General features: G+C 44.2%; 1 protein-coding gene across 4 annotated transcripts in view; it reads left to right on the top strand.

The window, feature by feature from the left end:
* The window catches only part of DROSHA (drosha ribonuclease III), a 129,541-nt gene extending 128,195 nt beyond the window's left edge, over nucleotides 1-1,346 (top strand). For all 4 annotated transcript variants that reach the window (XM_030843643.2, XM_060295689.1, XM_060295690.1 and 1 more), the window contains one exon: nucleotides 1,084-1,346. In XM_030843643.2, coding sequence (XP_030699503.2) covers nucleotides 1,084-1,214 — 131 coding nt within the window. In that variant the 3' untranslated portion in view covers nucleotides 1,215-1,346. The remainder of the gene's footprint in view (nucleotides 1-1,083) is intronic.
* Nucleotides 1,347-19,733: the final 18,387 nt, after the last annotated feature.

Here is a 19,733-nt window from a genome sequence, read left to right as displayed (position 1 = left end):
TGCTGAAAGGAAGGGGGGTTAGGAATATACTATATATTTATGTCCACGTTTATTGTGCTTCAACCTCAACAAAATCAAACTTTCCCCCAAACATGCCATGCTGATTCTTCCTATTTTCAAATATGAAGTAGTACCTCTTGTGTTTAGCAGACCCGTACCAGGTTAGGGAGAATGGTGTCCTTCTCCTCTGTTACCAGATAACTTGTGTTGCTCTCATTCGTGCATGCATCCCTTTGTGATATTTGTTGCTGAAGTGTGTAAGTGTTGACTAGGTGTGTAAAATGACTTTTTCTTGTTCCATATTTGATTTCTCACTCCATTGCTACACTCATTATATACCACAAATAACAAATGAATTGTAAAACGTTTACATCTTATTCAAGATTTCCACTGTGTCAACACTCTTGAGCAGGGTCAAATATCAAACTAAATGTAGGGTAAACTGTACTATTGAGTGACATGTTTCCTTTCACCAAATGAAAGTGCTCTACTTGAGTTGCTGTTGCCCATATAGCTTTTAGCTTCTCATGATAAACTTCACAAATTGAATTATCAGAAATAATGACTTAGGATGTGGCCTCCTTTTGTCCATCTGATCTTTTTACTCTTTTCAGAAACTTTAATTGTTGGTAAATAATGGTGTGATAATGTCGTTATTTGTTTGAGGTTTTTGGTTTAAGCTTTGTAAAAATATACAACTCCCTTTTGCTATAGCCTTTAATCTCTCCCTGAAAATCACTTGTTGCTAGGAGAACTGTGTTAAAACACCTTAGCTGGAAACATTCTGAAGCCACATGTCTATGTTTTAACATACCTGTGTATTTCGGTGCCTTTTATGCTCGAGTTCACATCAGATACTGAAATCCAGAATCGACTGCTGATCCAGACTTCCACTGTGTTCCCGAATGATAAAAGAATAAGAGAAGAAAGCAAGCAATTTTTTTTTCTCTTGCCTTACAAAATACAACTATATAGATTTCCTATGAATACATGTTCGTTCGTATGTGTGTATGTTTAGTTTGCATCATTCTGTGCACTGGTGGCTCTCCTTTATTAAGTGTAAAATATATCTCCTCGTGTCAGATAACTTTCCCCAGATGGCCCATCAGAAGCGGTTCATTGAACGGAAATACAGACAAGAGTTAAAAGAAATGAGGTGGGAAAGAGAGCATCAAGAGAAAGAGCCAGATGAGACTGAAGACATAAAGAAATAAAGGAGAGCACGAAAGTGGTGGTGTATTTACTTGCTTAATAACTGTGACTGTTGCCGGTTGAGACCTAGCCTAGTTCTCCTGGAGACAGTTATGAATAAAGTGTGCCCACTGAAATAAAACACAGTCAAATCACTCTTGTTGTTTTACTGATCTCATATTCAGTTTTTAGCTGGAGAGTCTTTATTACAACGTATTTGATTTCTCTCCTATTGAATGGAAAACTTCACTTGGGTAAATGTGCATATTCCCTATGATTTTGCTCTTTAAATAGTAAAATTTGAAACATATATTCTATGTGGAATAGATCCTGATTTTTCTATCTTTCTGAGATTGTGACTCCAGACTTTTAGCTGACAGGCAAAAAATTCACTTTACCAGATTTTTGGGCTGTGCTCTGTAAACATCAGTACTGTTTGAAATCTCTGGATTATTCACTCGATCTTTCAGCTTTCATCTGGGTGTTTGTCATGGTCTCAGCTGCAGACATTGTGCTTACCGTCACTAACTGGTGAATCCTGTGTAGAAGGTATCTCTGTAACACTTAACTGGCTAATGGTGGGGTGCGGTGGGGGAAGACTGATACTTGAGTCATACGTATTCCTTGAGTCACGAGAATAGGGGAGAAATCGTGATTCCAAGCCAGAGGACGCTTTAAGCCAGGTGCTGTTACCCTGGGGTCAGTGGACCCTTTAGAAGTTTATAAACAGACTTCAGGAAAGTCTCAGAATATCTTGAAATTGTACTGGATTTGGGGAGGTGGCGGGGAGCAAGGAGAGGGGGGCTCATAGCTTCCATCAGCTCACAGTGGTCCCAGTAATAAAAGGGCTAACATTGCATTAAAAGACGTAACATCTTTTTAATGTTGTTTTAAACTGAACCTCACTGGTTTATTATTAATAAAGACAAAACTTCTTTTTTAAAACAAATGTGTTTTTATTCATTACTTTAACAGCTATCGAGTAAGTGCCCGCTATGCGTCAGGCATTGTTCTAGCCTCTGAGGCTATAGCAGTGAACACAATAAAATTCCCTGCCCTTGGGGGAGCTCGTGTGCTAGTGAAGGAATACACACGATGACAGAACATAAGACAGAGGTCACAGGGTGATGTAGATGATGGCCAAAGTAAAGTAGGAGCTGAGATGGGTGCAGTTTTCAGTCAGGTGGTTGGGGAAGCTCCCCAAAAGGGTGGTATCATTTGAGTTAAGAAGGGAAGGAGGAGAGGGAGCCGTTCAGGTTATCTGGAGACTTTCTTTTTTTTTCTTTTTTTTTTTTTGCGGTACGCGGGCCTCTCACTGTTGTGGCCTCTCCCGCTGCGGAGCACAGGCTCCGGACGCGCAGGCTCAGCGGCCATGACTCACGGGCCCAGCCGCTCCGCGGCATGTGGGATCTTCCCGGACTGGGGCACGAACCCGTGTCCCCTGCATCGGCAGGCGGACCCTCAACCACTGTGCCACCAGGGAAGCCCATCCTTTCTTTTTTATTAACTAATAAATCATCTCTCAGTGTTGAATCCACATATACATTGATAGCTGCGTATTAATGCGTATTTTGTATGCCAGGTTATACCATAATTTATTGACTAACCTAATGAAAGATGTGTAGGTTATAAGTAATTTGTTGCTGTCATAGACAATGCTGTCACATTCATACACACACGCATGCACGTGCGTGCACGCACACACACGATAGAGAGGAGTGAGAGAGAAGACCTCTCTAGACTCTGTTAACTTGTTAATTATAGAAATGTAAGATGGTGGCTATAAGAAAAGGTTGTCTTGGTTCTCTCCCCCAGAGGAGGACTAACAGGGAAAGAACCCTGAATTCATCAGTAGCCTTGAAAATGTTAGAGCAAAAGCCAAAAAGCAAGGGAAAATATTTGAACTTTTTTTAAACAAGCACTTTTACTAGTCTTGCCTGTGCATCAAAGTAATGCCAAAGCCAGCATGGGTTCAGGACTTTATTGTACCTGCACTTTTCCTCTCTGTAGTATTCTGGCCTTTTTCAGGTTCTCTCTCCATATTGATGGCTCTTGAAACCTGAAGAAGTTAAGTCCATAACACAGTAGAAAACCCCTTGCAGTGAAACACATCAAACACATATCAGGGCAGGTTAGCTTCGGGGGCTCTGCTGAGCAGTAATGAGGCCAGTGGCCAAACTCTGTAACTAGCCCCACAGACCGACTCAGCAGGCCCTGTGACTACAGTTCCCACTTTGCCTCTGACCCAGCCTAACCCAGTCTTCTCACCTTCCACTTCTGATCATGAGAAGCACCAGTGAGGGTGTATATCCTGCATCAGTTCAACTGTGCTGTGTTATTCATAGAGGCTGAATATTAAGGTTGCTTCTCACCAGCGCTTAGGTTCTAGTCAGGGAGACAATGAAGTAATGGTGCATCTACCGACAAAGGGCCTCTGAGATTGGGAGGGGAACGGGGAGACCAGGCTGGACAGGGAAGTTAACTGTCTCCTTCACAGAGCAGTTAATACTTGAGGAGTTAACTTAACCTTGAAGATGAGAGAGCTTGTGCCATTCGGACATTTCCTTCCAAGGAAGCAGCAGGACTGGGTGGCAAGAAAACGACTTAGGATCCTATTGTATTCCATGAGAGATGTGATGAAGGCCAGAAACAAGGCATTGAGAATGGAGCTGCCAGGAAAGAACAGATTTGCAAGATACATAGGAGATAGAACCTACAGGCCATGGAGTAGGGCGAGGTATCTCAGCCTCAGCGCTAGTGACATTTTGGGCCAGATAATTCTTTTTTGGGGCCAGGAGGGACTGTCCCATGCCTTGTAGGGTGTTTAACCACATTCCTGGCCTCTGCCCACTAGATGTCAGTAGCATCTCTTCCCCCGGTTATGACATCTAAAAATGTCTTCAGATGTTGCCAGATGTCCCCTGGCGACAAAATAGTCACCTCTGGTTGAGAACCACCGAGGCAGGAGAAATGAAGTGAAAGAACACCAGGCTAATTTTTGTACAATCAAGATACAAACTATTTCGAGAAAAGCAGAATTAGGTGTTGAGTTGAGTTGGCTGTATTGGACTTTAGGGCCTATGGGATGTCTCTGTGGAGATGTTGAATAAGCAGTTGTAAGCATGGTTTTATAGCCCAACGAAGTTATCTGAGCTTAAGTACAGATTAGAAATGGACTCAAAAACCTCAGTGGTATTTGTACATCTACAAAGGAGAACACTGTTTTTCCCAGGTTGGAGATAGGAAACCATTCCAGGGATGTACTGCTTCGAAACTGTAGGCTTCATACGGGAGATAAATTTACACCAGAGAGGGAACTCAGCTTCCATCTGAACTATTTCAACTCTAGCTGAGCTTTCTTAGACCAGCCAGCTGTTTCAGAATTATTTCTATCATCATCCTTGTTTGTGACATTTCCCTATGGTTACCTTGTACAAAGTGAAGAAGACTCTTTGTGTATTACCTGGGTTCCATGAGATGGTTCTAAACCGGGAGTAACAACACACTAAAGTCTTGCAGACCCGTTCCCTAAAGCTACTAGCCCTCGAATCTTCCCTAGACCTTCATTATTTATTCTGTTTTATGAAGGATAAAATAAAGCATAATTAGGTATTATAATATTTCTTTTGTGTAAATATCAGAACTTTTAAGCGAACAGCGTGTGGAAGAGATACTTAATTGGCCACAAAAGATTTTTATTCTTATAGAATCGTTATCAGGAATTGCCTGCCCAACAGGGGACCACATTCCAGCCTCTGTGTTGAAGTGAATCCAAGTGGCTAGTTCCCACCCGTTGAATGTGAAGAGCTTCCAGGCTGTGGTGCCAGGAGCATGTTTGCCATTTCTCCATCCCCTTACTCCAGTTTGCTGGCTGGATGCTGACATCCAGGGAGGGTGACCTTGAAAGCTACCATCAGTGAGAACATGAGTGGCTGTGTGGAGCAGAGCCTCCACCCCCATTCCCACCGCCCACCTCCCCTCCAAGGATAGGAGAATACTGCTTGGACTTCACTCAAATGAGAAACAAACATCTATGTGTTAAACCACTACTTGAGGATTTATCCATTATAGCCACTAGTGTTACCATCACTAACATAAGTGTTTCTGAGGCAGGCAATGAACAACCCTAACTGAATATTTGCCAGCCCAACCAGAGTTTAAAAGTTCATCCACCTGTTACTAATGCTGTATTGAACCAATGCTGTCATGTTCCTGATTTCATTCTGACATGGTTATGTGTGGTTCAGAAATGCCCCTTTATGTTAAAAGAAATGTTAAATTATAACAGCCGTGAAATGAAATACATTTTTGCATATGAATTAGTGGCTTGGAGAACATTCATTCTGAGATTTATTAGTATTTGTAGCACCTACTATAATCCTGGGAAAAGCAGCATCATTGTTCTCAGGAAGCTCACCATTTATTTATATTTATTTATTTATTTACTTTCTGGCTGCACCTTGCAGCATGGGGGATCTTAGTTCCCTGACCCAGGGATCGAACACATGCCCCCTGCAATGGAAGGGTGGAGTCTTAGCCACTGGGCCTCCTAGGAAGTCCCGGATGCTCACTCTTTAGGAAAGGAAGCACATACACCCATGCACATAAGGCGCAACACAGAGGATCAGAGACAGAGAGTGACTCATTCCTTCTGGAGGAATGGTGGGGTCCGGGGAGGCCCACCTTTAGTTTGATTTTGAGAGATGATGTCAATCCACCCAGCTGTTGACTCCACATTACCATACTCCCCATGACAAAAAACCTTTTTTCAGATCAAACATAACATTTTGTGTTTTAGCCACAATGTCATTATGACCCCTAACAGAATTATCAAAAACTCCTTAATAACTTCGAATAACCAGCCCATATTCAGATGTACAGCTGGTTTGTCCAACTATTGATTCCAACAGGATCCACACGTTGCCTTCATTTTTACGTCTTCTACATCACTTTTAATCTGGAACATTCTTCCACTCCCCCTTTTTTTTCTGGTTGAAGAAACCTGGTCAGTTGTTCCATAGAGTTTCCCACATTCTGGATGTGATGCACTGCTTTCCTGTGGTGTCATTTACATTTTTCCTTTATGCTCTGTATGAGAACTAAAGGCTTGATTTTAGCTTTAGTTTCAAATTTTGTGGCATATGTGTATTTCAGGTTCCCCACCCTCCACCCCTGAAATAATAATTTCAACAGTGCCAGTTCTCTGATTCTTTTGGGGACTAGATGATTGTGATGATGAATTTTATGTGTCAGTGGGGGCTAGATGAGGGATGTTGTTTTAGGCAACTGAGTTTGTGGTCATTTGTTATGCAGCATTAGAAAGTGAATACCTTCCCCTTCTGTTTCTAAACGGCTAATCATTTCATGTTACTGTCCTGTTTAAAATATTTCATGAGTTCCCCCTTGCCTGTAGGATAAAGCCCAAATTCCTCATCTCCGCATTCAGGTCCCCCCTGCCCAGACACCAGCCTCTTCTGCTGGCCCTGGACCCCTCACGCTGCACTCCAGCCTCATAGAACCAGTTGTAGATACATAAACACCTTCTCCTTTCTCTCCCCTCCAGGGCTGTGCACGGCCCTAAATAGGCCACCTCCTTGCTCCTTATCTCTTACTCATCTTTTGGGCCTCAGCTCAGGAACTGTCTCTCACAAGCCTTTCCTTGGACCTTAAACGTAGGTTAAGCGTACACCCTTGGGTTCTTTCCTGAATCACATTTGTCACACTGTATTTTACTGTCTCTTGACTCACCCATGCCTGCTAGACCACAAGCTCCTGGTGGGCTGGACCATCACTAATCTACCTTTGAACCACGGGATCTTTGTGGGCTTGCCATCACTGTTGGCTGAATAAAAATAACCAGACTCCTCCTTGCCACGCTTCCACAAGCCTCAACTACCCTAGAGCAGAACTCCAGCATCCTCCAAGCAACCCTCCTGCAGGAACTCTGGGGCTAAGGTGAAGAGAATGACCATTGGAGGCTGCAGCATCTGTACCCTCTCTGGACCTCCTGCCCTTGGACTTGGCTGGGAGCTCGGTGCTAGAGCAGGAGAGCACGAGCTCAGTGGGATCCGGCAGGAAGCAGGGGAGCTTGGTTTCTCTTGTCTTCCTGAAGCTGTTGCTCTCACACCTCTCTGAGGCCGCGAGTTCACATAAACAGGCAAGCAGACAAAGAATAGCTCCGGGAGCTACTTCTAGGTGATGAGATAGAGCCACAGAAACCTGAGGAATGGCTTGGTCACCAGTGATGCCACCAATGGGTGGGACAAGCTTTAGTCACCCGACCCCATAATCTCCGGCAGCAGCTCCCTCTCCAATATTCCTTGCTCTGGACAAATACAAATGATCTTTATTCAGTTCCATATAACTGTATATCTAGACACAGCGCCAGTCAGCACCTCCAACTAGATTGTTGCTCCTATGTCGAAATTTGGGAGCTGCTATAAGCAAATAAGGGCAGAACCCCCAGTTTTCCCTCACAACAACCCCGACTAGATTCTCCATCTCTGTCTTAACACTGTCAATGTCCTCAGAGACATCCCTTTGAAGAGAGCCCCCCCCATCAGATCTCTGTCAATAACCCAGCCGTGAATGAACACATCCATCCCATCACCCAAGTAGCTGCTTCTGAAAGTTTCATTTCTGCTGAAATATTTGTCCGACTAAAGAAAAAGTTTTAAATGAAGTTTAAAGACAAAAACCAAAAAACCCAGCTTGCTACTATTTGTAGGCTGAATATTAGCCCATCACAGTTGGAAACTCTCAGATAAAACAACTCATAATGAAAATACAGCAAGACCCTTAAATGTAGCAATTCTAATGCTCACCTCTATTATTATAATAATAGGGGTCTCAAATGGAGCTGTTGAGAACAGTGGCTGCCCCTGAGTAGAATTCAACCAGAAAGATCAAGAGAGAGCCCTAATTGCCTTTCTTCTCAGATCAAACAATTGACTTAATTCTCCAGGCCTACACACCAAAATGGTTTTGAGGAGATTCAAATAGGTTACTATAGAGGATTAAGGTTTTCTCTGCAGATTATACTTTTCTGCCCCGTGGTTCGTTGCTTGAAGTGTTAAGTAGTTTTGTCAAAATAAGCAGGGCTGGAAGGATTTTTAGAATCTTACAAATCACACACTTGCTGAGTAACACAAGGGACATCTCTCCCCCTGCCCCCCTTTTCTTTTTATTTAATTTAATGGTTGAGGATTGGGGGTGGGGAGAAATTAAGCATATTGGAGATTAGTTGGAAATTTCAAGAGGCATCGAAGATAAGAGAAGTACAAGTGTGGGGCTTTATTGTGTTTTGTCTTTCAAAAATTGTTTCACAAAATGATGCAGCTGGAGAAGCCACATAAAAAGAAGGGATTTTCTTGTAAACGCTTAACTGCCTGAAGAGAAAGTCCAGAGGGGCTGTGAAATCAGACCCTGGAGGCTTCTCTGTAGTGCTGTGCTAATCAGGGTTATTTTACTCACTGAGACTTCATTTCTGCTTAAAGGAGTTGGTGGCAAAAATGTAAGCTTTCATTTTCTTACAATAGAGTATTGCCAGGAAAGGGCACTTGTCGGAAAGGCTTCAGCGACGTTCTGTCCTTGGTTCCACAGGTGGCTCGGCTGTCCTCCCAGGTCCCCCGGGAATGCGTTCCTCCTTAATCAAAGGGTTGTTCGGTGAATCTACCCAGGTCATGAACTGCACGGAGCTTTGGTGATTTGTACACTGCCCTCCACTTTTTCAGTTCTCCTGGGTCTGTCCCTCTTAGCAAAGCTAGGCAAAGTAGCTTAATTGATGTCACAACATTGCACAACGTACCTAGCGAATGTGAACTGCAGACTTGATGAGGCCTGACAGGGAATGGACAACCGTGGTGTGCAGACATCCCGCGGAGCCACAGCAATTACGTTTTTGTCCAGCCTGGTACAGTCCCTCTTACTTCTGAGGTTGCCTTTCGCGTTTCTCCAGAACTCAACCCCACGCACTGGGTCTTGTCAGGTGCCAGGGAAAGTATTCCTCTGGCTCCGATCTCCATCTCTGGCCCGGGCCTGGCTCCGTTTTCCTCAGCCATGTCTCTGTCCTCCCGTGTGTGAGAAAGCCGCAGAGACGGCATCACTGGCCGAGACTTCCAAACCGCCGACGGAGGTGCTCAGGGCGCCTCGGCTCCGTGGGTTGGGAAAACTCGTAAGTCGTTTATTGCCTCCTCCCCCAACACGTAGGGAACTTGCTGGCAAACGTCAAGGCAGAGTTAAGCGGTGGGTGTGGGCATGCAGGGTTGGCCCAGACTTGGGGGGAAGCCAGAGGCCCAGAGGAAAGGCGAGAGAGGAGGAGACAGATGGGGCCTGCCGTTTCTCAGAGGCTGGGAGCAACTAGGGCAGGGGGAGAGGAAGAGGGGCTTCTGAGCAGAGGAGGGATGGGTGCGGAGTGGGGAGGGGGCGTGGAGAAAAGCCCAGGGGAGGTTAGGGGGCGCAAAGTGCTGTGCATTCAACATGGCAAACTCCCTTCTTCTGTGTCTCCCAGGAGAGCATTAGGAACACACCTATTGCTCAGTAATGGAAGACGGCAATGGAATAAACAGTGTTGAGTCCAGTGGGGAGAGAGCTGGGACCACACACAGGGCCTCATCAGATCTGGGTCACGTTGCATCACCAAGGGGACTGGGGAACTGGTTTCTTCCGCTGCTAGCTTTATACATCTCTCTTTTCCTCCCTATCACGTTTTCTTGTTTGGCCCATTCCCATCCTGGCTGAGTCCCAAACGGACCCTTCTGCTCGTTCAGTGCCCAAGTCTCAGCCTTTTTTGTATATAGAACATCTTTCCCTTAGAGTCTCAGCACAAATTAAGTCCCTGAGTGGCATGGCAGCATTCAAATTGATGAGAACCTCTTAGTGCCTTGGATTCGAGTGCAGAATGAATGCTTCAAGACAGGGGTCAGCAAACTTTTTGTGCAAAGGGCCAGATAGTACATATTTTAGACTTTGCCAGGCAAAACTGAGAGTATTATGTAGGTATTTATAGAACAGGAGAGAAAACAAATTTTCACAAATTTTATACATGAAATTCAAAACTTTATAGAAAACACTGAAATTTGAATTCCATATAATTTTCATGTGCCACAAAATATTCTTCTTCTTTTGATCTTTTTACAATTATTTAAAATTATAAAAGCCATTCTTAGCTTGTGGGGTGTATAAACAACAGGTGGTGGGCTGGATTTGGCCCACTGGTTGTAACTTGCCAACCCCTGTTTCAAGAAGAATGAATCATGTTGCTGTAAAGGAAGGTGCACTCACAACACCCTGTTCTTCCCATATCTCTGCAGGCTTGATTGTGACGATCTGGATAAAAATGCTGGTCATCCAAACCTCAGTTCCACAATCAATGCCTGTGATTCATGACAGGTAGGCAAAATGACAGAGTTATAGAATTCTCCACTCTTCTTCCAGGTAATTAGGCTGCAGGCCCAAATGCCTTGGTAATTAATGCTGGCATATCCCGTAAGTCCATGCATGCCCTTTATCAGAAGTCTGCACCCGGACCACAGTGGTGATCTTACATTTTCATGGCAACACATGGTTTTAAAAGCGCTTTAACATACGGTATCTCATTAGAGCTGCTTAACAACCCGAGAGGTAGAAAGGGTGATTATTATCCCCATTTAATGACTGAAAGAACCTAAATAAAACCAAAACCTCAAGAAGTTGTGGAGCTGCCTGTGATCAGTTATGCGGTGGTGGATGGAGGTTGGACCTCAGGTGTTGCTAGGAGCTGGGGATAGAGCAACAAAGACAAGCCTGGAGCTCCGGTCAAGAGGGGCAACAGCCCACAGAGAAAATAATCCTACTAACATTAAAAGAGTTGGTATCCCTATCAAGATGAAAAAGCACACCCTCTTTGAATATATCCAGAAACATTTTGCCTTGTTTATTGTAACCCAAAAGCATATCTTAAGGTAAAAGCCTCCAAAAGCTGAATAAATCCCAAAGATAAAAAGAATAAACTTCAAGGTAATAATTATACTTCCAAAAACAGTCCCAGGATGCTTCTAAGGGCCAGTACCTAGAATGTGTATTTTGTTATTACCATAGATGTGAACATCTTAAAGCAGACAGCAAAGAGAATGCTAAGAAAATCACAGTGCACAAGCTGACCCTCAAGGACAGCGTGAATTGGGACTCAAAGGCGGTGATGGTGGCCGTTCCTCACAGACCCCAATGAGATCACAGTGTCCTGAGACTTTAATGGGCCGTGACAGGTTAGTGGCCCGGCCATCCGGCTGCCTGCCTAGAGCCGACTTCCTTGTGGGGAGAGGTCAGGGGAGCAGAAACAGCCTGCTGCTGCCGTCTGCTTCTCTCACAGCCACACAGCGACATCACACAAGCCCAGAGTCCTTTGAACATGGCTCCCAGGAAGTGTCACTCGGTGACAGAGCAGATGCTCTTGGAGGGCAGTGGATAAGAGCGAGAGCTGTAGAGTCACGCTAACCTGGGTTCAAATCCCAACCCTCCTCTTACTGACCTGGACCTTGGAGACCCTGCCTTCATGTAGTTCATGGTTTATGAGAGAGGCTAACACAGTGGCTACACGGTTGGCCTGTGGGAAGCACTAAAAGAGATAATGCATGTAAAATGCCCGGCACATAGCCTGGCCTCTTGCTATGCGTGTTATTTATTAGGCCCAATAGCTAATCTGAAATAGCTAATAACTCTCTGGAGAGGCAGCTCCGCGGCAGAAGAAAGAGCATTAGGCTGGGATTCAAAAGGCTTGGGTCGCACATGAAATTCTGACCCTTGGGAGAGGTTAAGTGATCTGAAGAAAGCCAACCCCGAAGCCCAAGCTGCCTCCTCTAGGAAATGGAATTAATAACGTCTATTTCATAAGGTCGCTGGGAGGACTAAGAAAGACAGGGTGCGAGATAGCTTTCTCCAGTATATTATTATATAGTGCCACAAAAATGTTCACAGCAACGTCTCTGAACAAGCGATATAGACATATTTGTGTGTGCACCACATCTCGTTCCATAAAAGATTTGAGACATTCTTCAAACCTCAAGCAGAGCTCAAAACCCACGTGAATAAAGAGAATCCACGTGAAATAATGAACCACAAATATGATTTAAAAAGGAGGACCCAGAAATAGGTAAAAGTAGGAACAAAAAGATCCAGGAGAAATAAACATTCAAAATTGTGGGGCGGAAGATTTTATCTACTGTACTGCTCAAACTGAATATCCAGTTTATCTCTTAAGTTTTCTGAGAGTCCAAGGGAAAAAAGGGAGATGTGGTTTTTCATTCTTATTGAAAAAAATACGTACAGATCTATCTCACCCTCTCCTCTCCCCTCCCCACCTCCATTCTTCAAGAGAAGCAGTAGTTTGCAACCCTTACTTCAACCTTGCCAAGGTAAGTACTATTTAGAAATGAAGAAACCGAGCGTCAGAGAGGTTGCCTAGCTTGCCTGAGATCACACAGCTAGTAGGAGGCAAAGCCAGGCTTCAAATTCAAGTTCAAAAGCACCACAGCCCTGTTCCTCCCACCACTAGCAGTGAAATTGTTCAGCAGGCGTCTTCCTGAGCTGCAGCAGCCGGGGAGACTCTTTCTTAGAATCAGACAGAGACTGTCTTGGTGCCCCAACTGTCTGGCCAAAGTGTGATTCAGCAGAAAATTACTGTTTCAAGGCCAAAGAAACGGAAATAAACCCTCTCATTGCCGCAGTGCCGGGCAAGCTGAACCAGCCTTCCTGGAGGGCATAGACTGGGGACACGGAGGAAGGAAAGAGGCAGTTTGCTGTCCTTGGGCTTGGAAATGAACTTAGCGCAGGGCACTTGCAGAGGTGTCCTCCTCAGCCTGCAGTTGCTGAAGGCTCATGTGATGTCAGTGTGAGCAAGGACACAACAGACTCTCACAGGAAGTACTCTGAAACAAGAAGGAAGATTCCAGCTCAGCCCTGGGTGAGGTAAGAACAGGGTAGAGCACATTCGCCAGCAGGAATGGAACAAAGGCAAGAAGAGTAGTAAAACAAAAGGATTCTCAAAGTCCCATCCAGCCAGGCCTTTTATTCTGGTCTGGAAACTGATACCACAACCCCATTGTCCAGAATCCCCCGTCATCGTAACTAAGCAAGGTTCAGGTTTACAGTATAGTGTAAAGTATATGGTCCCCACTGGTCTTTTTAATGGATCCATAAAGTCCTGAGTTAAGAGGCTCCTCTAGGCACTGTCATATTGATATCCAGACGGGAGGAACCTATCCATTATTGCAGCCCAGAGTAAGTGACACCCCTGCCTTTAACAAAGTTCATGTCTCTTCGGGTGGCTATTGATAATATTAGCAGGGATTCCAAAATGCATTTCACAGTAGGTTCATAAAAGGTGCACTGAGTGACTGAGAGTACAATGTCTTCAAGCCATATTCCTACAGCACATGTGGCATCTAGACTCATAAGGTTTTTTTCTCTAGTGTCTAGATCAAAGCCAAGGGCATGACACCTACAGTACAGCTCAGGAAAGGCAATTCTGCAGAGGCCAAGACCACTTGTTTCAATTCTGGGCCTTCCAATATCAACTTTGATCAAAGGATAGACTTTATGTGGAGTTGGGTCATATGTATGTCATATATTTTAAATGACTGTCCAACAATCTCAGCCTGAGGTTTTGATGAGAATCGGACACCTGACAGTTTGGCGTTATATTTTTGGACACCGTCTTATATTAAAGAAAGGCAGTATGTCAGTCAAGGATAGAACACTGTCCTTTGGAAATAAAAGATAAACAGATGGCAACTTGATACTATTTTATGAAATGCAAGTAGGCAAAATATGCTATCTACTTGGATTGATAGCCATCCGACCGCTGCATGGAGGCCAGGTGCAGAAAACTAGACTTGTGCTCAGAAAATAGTTTGGGGGCTTTTCTGGTACTTGAAAAAATGATTAATTAAGTCCTGAAAATTTTACACTGTAGAGCATGAAAAGAAGCTTTGGGCCTCTAAAGTGTTGGAGCAGTTGTTACTTGTTCCCCTCAATGACTGTATAAAACCTGGATAACATGCCCACAGATAGCATAGTTTTGATCAAAGCAGTGTTCTGATGAAACTGCCAGGATGCATTAATTGAAAGATGTACTTGTTTTAGTTTCTAAATAAATGTACCTGTTTTATGAGATAATTGGTTATGAACCAATTAGGTTTTGGACACCATCTGCCAAAAATGATTTTAGCTGGGTCCTGTGATTAATTAACTGGAGGTCCTCTGAATCAGAAGGGTTTGCTCATTATTGAATGTAATTTGGAGGAATTTGGGCCATAAATCCCTGACTGTGAGGACTATTCCACTTTAGTCCTGGTGTTTAGAGCGGGCGTTACAGTGTTTAGGAGAGGGCCCTAGCCTCTAGTTCACAGGACCAGTGAAGAAAGACAAGAGTTAAGACGTGACCAAGACAAAAAGAAATGTGAGGGGACATTTCCCAGGCCCAACATTACCCAAATAATTGGAATGCCACGTTAGTAAGTCCAGAAATATCAGAGCCTCACAAACAAGTCATTAACCACTCTGCTAGCCAGAATCTGGTTTGGGGAGAAAAGTCGTAATGGCCACATATTATATTTCTGTGCTTTTGCTTCACACATTTTTGCTCAACCAAGATACCACCAGCATAACTAGAAATGTGTGAGTCTTTTCAAGGAAAGACCTCAGGTAAATGACTGAATCCAGTCTATTGTCAATCAACAAAAGGTCACCTTTGTCCTTTGGGATGCTGTGGGGTTACCAAAGGAATGAGATACCCCACTTACCTGCCTTACATCTTCAGCTCTCCAAAGTATAGCCCTGACTCAGAAGGAAGTATTAAAAAGCCTCACTTATGAAACTCTGCCCTGAATAAAGCCATGTATTCACTTCCCTGGTTCTTCTCTCAGATTTATTGGCTCTCCTGGACCAGGCTTCTTAACAAGTACCTGACTCTGGTTTCTCCTTCTCTTCAGATGAGAAGTGGTGTGGAAAGCCAGGAAGAGAAAGAGAATGTCTCAGTGGGAGCTAGAGACATGGTCAGAGCCAGGGAAATGTTAAGTCTAGAGTCATAACAATGATAAAAGAACAATTCTAGACATGGAACCATATTTTATATAAGAATCAAATACTGTATATTCATGATAATAACTCTGAATCAAGAACTGGCTAAAATGCTATTTTCCAGGGCATTAAATAATGTGTTAAAATTGACCATAAAATAATTGGTAGGCTCAAAATCAAATAATATTCTAGCAGGAAGTAGATTTTACCATATGAAGAAAAACAGGTTTGCGCCAAAGGCAGACCAAAAATAAGAGGATAATGAAAAAAAAATAAAAGAAAGAAAGGAAAACATTGATTTGACAGCAACCGCTTTCCATAGGGTGTAACAGAAAGTAAACCTCTGGCTTCTCACAAAATCTGGATCACAGGAGCTCAATGTGGTTTTTACACAAGACTTAGAAGAAATCACCGGCATTAGGGTTTCCATCAAGGAGGAGCCGCCAGGCAACAAGCCTGGAAGCTCAGGACACACATCACTCTTAGAAAGGCGTGTTCACGCAGGGAGGTGCCTGCACAAGGAAACTTGTGCACAGAAGCCAGCAGCGCGATGGCCCTGCCTGGAGGTGGTGCAGGCTGCTCCCAGGGTATGTGGGCGGAGACAAGTTGTACCAATAGACAAGCCCAAATATGTGCATTTGCTCACATTTGGTTGGTGGGGGGAGGTTGGGATGAAGTCATGTAAAGAAAACAGTGCAGCTTGACTGGGTTCCCCTGTCTCCTCCCCACGTTCACCCATCAGCAAGGTCTAGGGGAGTTTGTTTGAAGATGTTAAATTGGGATCATACCATGACAACCTCTTGCTTTTGTTCAGTAACTAGGGAGCAGAAACGAGTTTCATTTTCTCTATTTTTGAATCTATGGAAATGTATGCTCCATTTCTGAAAGATTTTCATTAAACTATATTTAAAATAATAGAAAAAATATTTTTGACCTTTACTTAGTTAACTTCTGTGTAGTGATTATGTATCTGACAAAACAAGTTCAGGTCCTGGCTTTACCTCTTACTAGCTGTATGACTCCAGGCAGGTTGTTAATACTTTATCTTTTTTAATTTTTAATGGAAAAACAGGCCATTTCAAAACCATGAATACCATTGTGGTTGAGAATATCAGTGTCCCATCTTAGGGGCAGCACTGCGGACCCCATCGTCTGCTAATGCCCCTGCTTCTGCAATCTCATGCTTGGTGGGTGTCAGGTCCTCTCTGATGTCTATCTGACTTGTGGGGAGAAGGGGTAGAGGGTAAGCTCCCACATAAGAGTACAGCAGGGACCCCACCTGGCCTGCTGGCATTGACAGAGGCTGCCAAAGTAGCTCTTCGCCTATGGGAGGACAACCCCTTCAAAGGACATTTTTTTTTTCCTGGCTGCTGTCTCAGAGTCTTACCCTTTCTCAGCCTCAGTTTCCTTGAAAAGACCAGGAAGTACAATAGTTATACTCAGAGGGATTGGCCCAGGGCTGCATGAGAAATGAGGGCCATTTCCTATTTATTTCTTACTGATTCAGCTACATCTGGGTTCTCAGAGTAGAGCTATTTAGAGAGTAGACTTGACTGAGAGTGTTTCCTGGGGTAAGTAAGGCTGAAGTGGACAGCCTCCTACTTTGTGTCTCTTCTTCAACGATGGGATCTAGAGAGCCTCCACTTTCCCATCTTTGAGTTCATCTGGCCTCTGCTTGCACATAATCTTGAATGCTCTGCCAGAGTCAACAGGAGCAAGAGGCAGCCTTTCAGACCTAGTCACGCTCAGTCTCCAGCTCCTACCAGTGAATGCACATGTGAGAATCAGGGCTGCCCAGATCCTCTCTTTTCCTTGCATGGTGAAGAGTGCCTGGTGGTCGCCATGACTCTGTTCAGTCCTGGAACCCACATCTCTTGACCTGGTCATCCTTGGTCTGAACTACGTGGCCTTGGAAAATCCATGCTGTCACAGCACGAAGCCACTGGCTCCTTTGGTGCTGGCCAAGGTGCTGATCATATGGGAGCCAGAACCCAAAAGTCTTCCTGCAAGAGAATGGAGCTGAACACCTTGTCCTGATTGGATGACTCAGTAACCTGCTACTTAGGAGGGACAATCATCACCATGCTTCCACATCTCCTGTGGTGACCCTCTCTCAGCTGGGGTTGGGGAGGGAGAGTGGGGGATAGGTGCTCTAAGAGCAGCACACTCAGCAAGAGCATGCAGTTTTATTTTGAGTAGAGGAACAGATGGGGTGGAGGGAGAGAAGCTTGGGGTTCAGGTTCCTAGTCTGGAGGCCAGGGTGCTCCATGGAGCTAGTTTGAGGAAGGAGAGAGATGGCTCAGAAGTCCGTAGGCTCTGTCAAGTCAGCAAGAAAGCATAGGGGATGAGAGGAAGGCAGAGATGGGGGACAGAAAGCAGGGGTCGGAGCCAGTAAGGTTTAAGCCTGGACCATAGCAGAAAGGCCCATAGTAAGTGAGAGGAACACCAGGACCAGAGGGAAGAATCAGCCAGGAGGAGCATTCTAGAGGGTGTAATATCAGGATGGCAGAAGGTCCCGGAAAGGGGGTATTGAGGAAAGTCAAGACTACACAACACACTTTTGTATTTTCCAGTCTAGTTCCACTGAAAGAGATAACATTCTAAACAACTTTTTTTTTTTTCCTAACTACTTAATTTTATGTTTTTTGGCCGCACTGCGCAGCATGTGGGATCTTACTTTCCCAGCCAGGGATTGAACCCATGGCCCCCACATTGGGAGCACAGAACTTTAACCACTGGACTCGCCAGGAAAGTCCCAGAGGAAAGTCTTCCCTCTCTCTCTAAGTGCATTATAGTTATCTGAACTGTTATTTTATAAGGCAAAATCCTTGTTTCCAAGGAATTTACAACTTAGCTGATGATACATCATATTCACTCAATAGAGGGTTAAATAAAAACCCAAGTAGCACAGGTGAAGTGACCAATAACTGGTATTCAGAATGAATGAGAGTTCTAATAAGAGAGACTTCACAAATGAGATGCAGTGATTGGAGGGGACAACATGGAGAAACTGGAATCTGATCTGAATCTTAAAGGAGGGAGCAGGCTTTGGAAAGGTAGAGGTGGGGGAACAGGTGGGTCAGGTAGGAAGAATGTCCTATGGCAGAGTTAAGTGAGGTGTGTTATCAGCAAAAATATGCAGGCTGGCCAGGGCTGGCCCCTCTGTAAAGGGGACAAGTGGGAGATGCTTGGAGGATAGCAAGGAGGCCACAGTGATGTACTCTCCCAAGGACACAGAGGAAAGAGGCCATTCAATACATAATGGGCCAGAGCTTAGCTATGCCAGGTCAGCTTAAATACCAAGCTGTATTACTGATAGAATATTGCACTGTAACATGATACAATATATAAAATCAACACATATGAAGAAAACAATCATAAAAAGTAGTGTTAGGGCTTCCCTGGTGGCGCAGTGGTTGAGAGTCCGCCTGCTGATGCAGGGGCACGGGTTTGTGCTCCGGTCTGGGAGGATCCCACATGCCGCGGAGCGGCTGGGCCCGTGAGCCATGGCTGCTGAGCCTGCGCGTCTGGAGCCTGTGCTCTGCAACGGGAGAGGCCACAACAGTGAGAGGCCCACGTACCGCAAAAAATAAATAAATAAATAAGTAGGATGAGTCAGTCTTAAAAGCCTAGCAAATGAAATTTGGCCATCCCCATCAAACTCTGTCAAGAAGAGAGTTTTACCCAAATGATTTATAGTCTTCTGGTCTCATAGGTAAGAACATAGTATGGAGAGATGCCAGCCTCAGAGGGCTTGAGTAGATATTCAATTAGATGAGTAAATAAATGAATAAAGGATCTTATTAAATATTCAATTAATGTGATTCTTCTTCTCTTTCTGACTCACCACACATTCTTTTGATTGTAACTTAGCATTCCTTTTAGATTTGCCTGCAGAGAGATAATTACTGATCATAGATGTTTCATGCATTCTAGTCTCCACAACAAGAATTTCTTGCTGTAAAATAATAAACTGACATTCTGGTGTTCTACATCATGACTTTGGCTCATGGGAAAGATGCACTTTTGGTTTCTGAGGGTGACTACCAGACACTAGATGGTGGTCAGTTTGCTGGGACAAAAATCACCCTTGTGTAAGGTTTCTTGAGGACAACCTTGCCACGGTGGAGAAAGCACTGTATGGGGCATGATTACGGAATGTCTTAAATGCCAGTGTGATGAGTATCGAGTTTATTCTGTAGGATTTTGGGTGTAGTTCAGGTCAACAAATACTGAGCACTTGCTGTGTGGGGAGGAAAGCGTTCATAAATAGTCTGTGTGGAATCTACAATGTAGTGGGAAAGGCAGCTCCTCACAAAACCATTTGTGATGGACATTGAGATAAATGTATGAAATAGACTTCAGGAGGGAAGTGGCATTCAAACTGGGCCTAGAAAGAGAAGGATCATTTTTAACCTGCAAAACTAGGAGAAAGGTCATTTTAGGATATAGGAGCAACATAAGGGATGACAAAAACCACATTGTGC

This window comes from Globicephala melas, chromosome 3, assembly GCF_963455315.2.
Source record: "Globicephala melas chromosome 3, mGloMel1.2, whole genome shotgun sequence".
Lineage (NCBI taxonomy): Eukaryota > Metazoa > Chordata > Mammalia > Artiodactyla > Delphinidae > Globicephala > Globicephala melas.
Note: the sequence above shows the minus strand (reverse complement) of the source record. Positions and strands in the feature narration are given on the sequence as shown.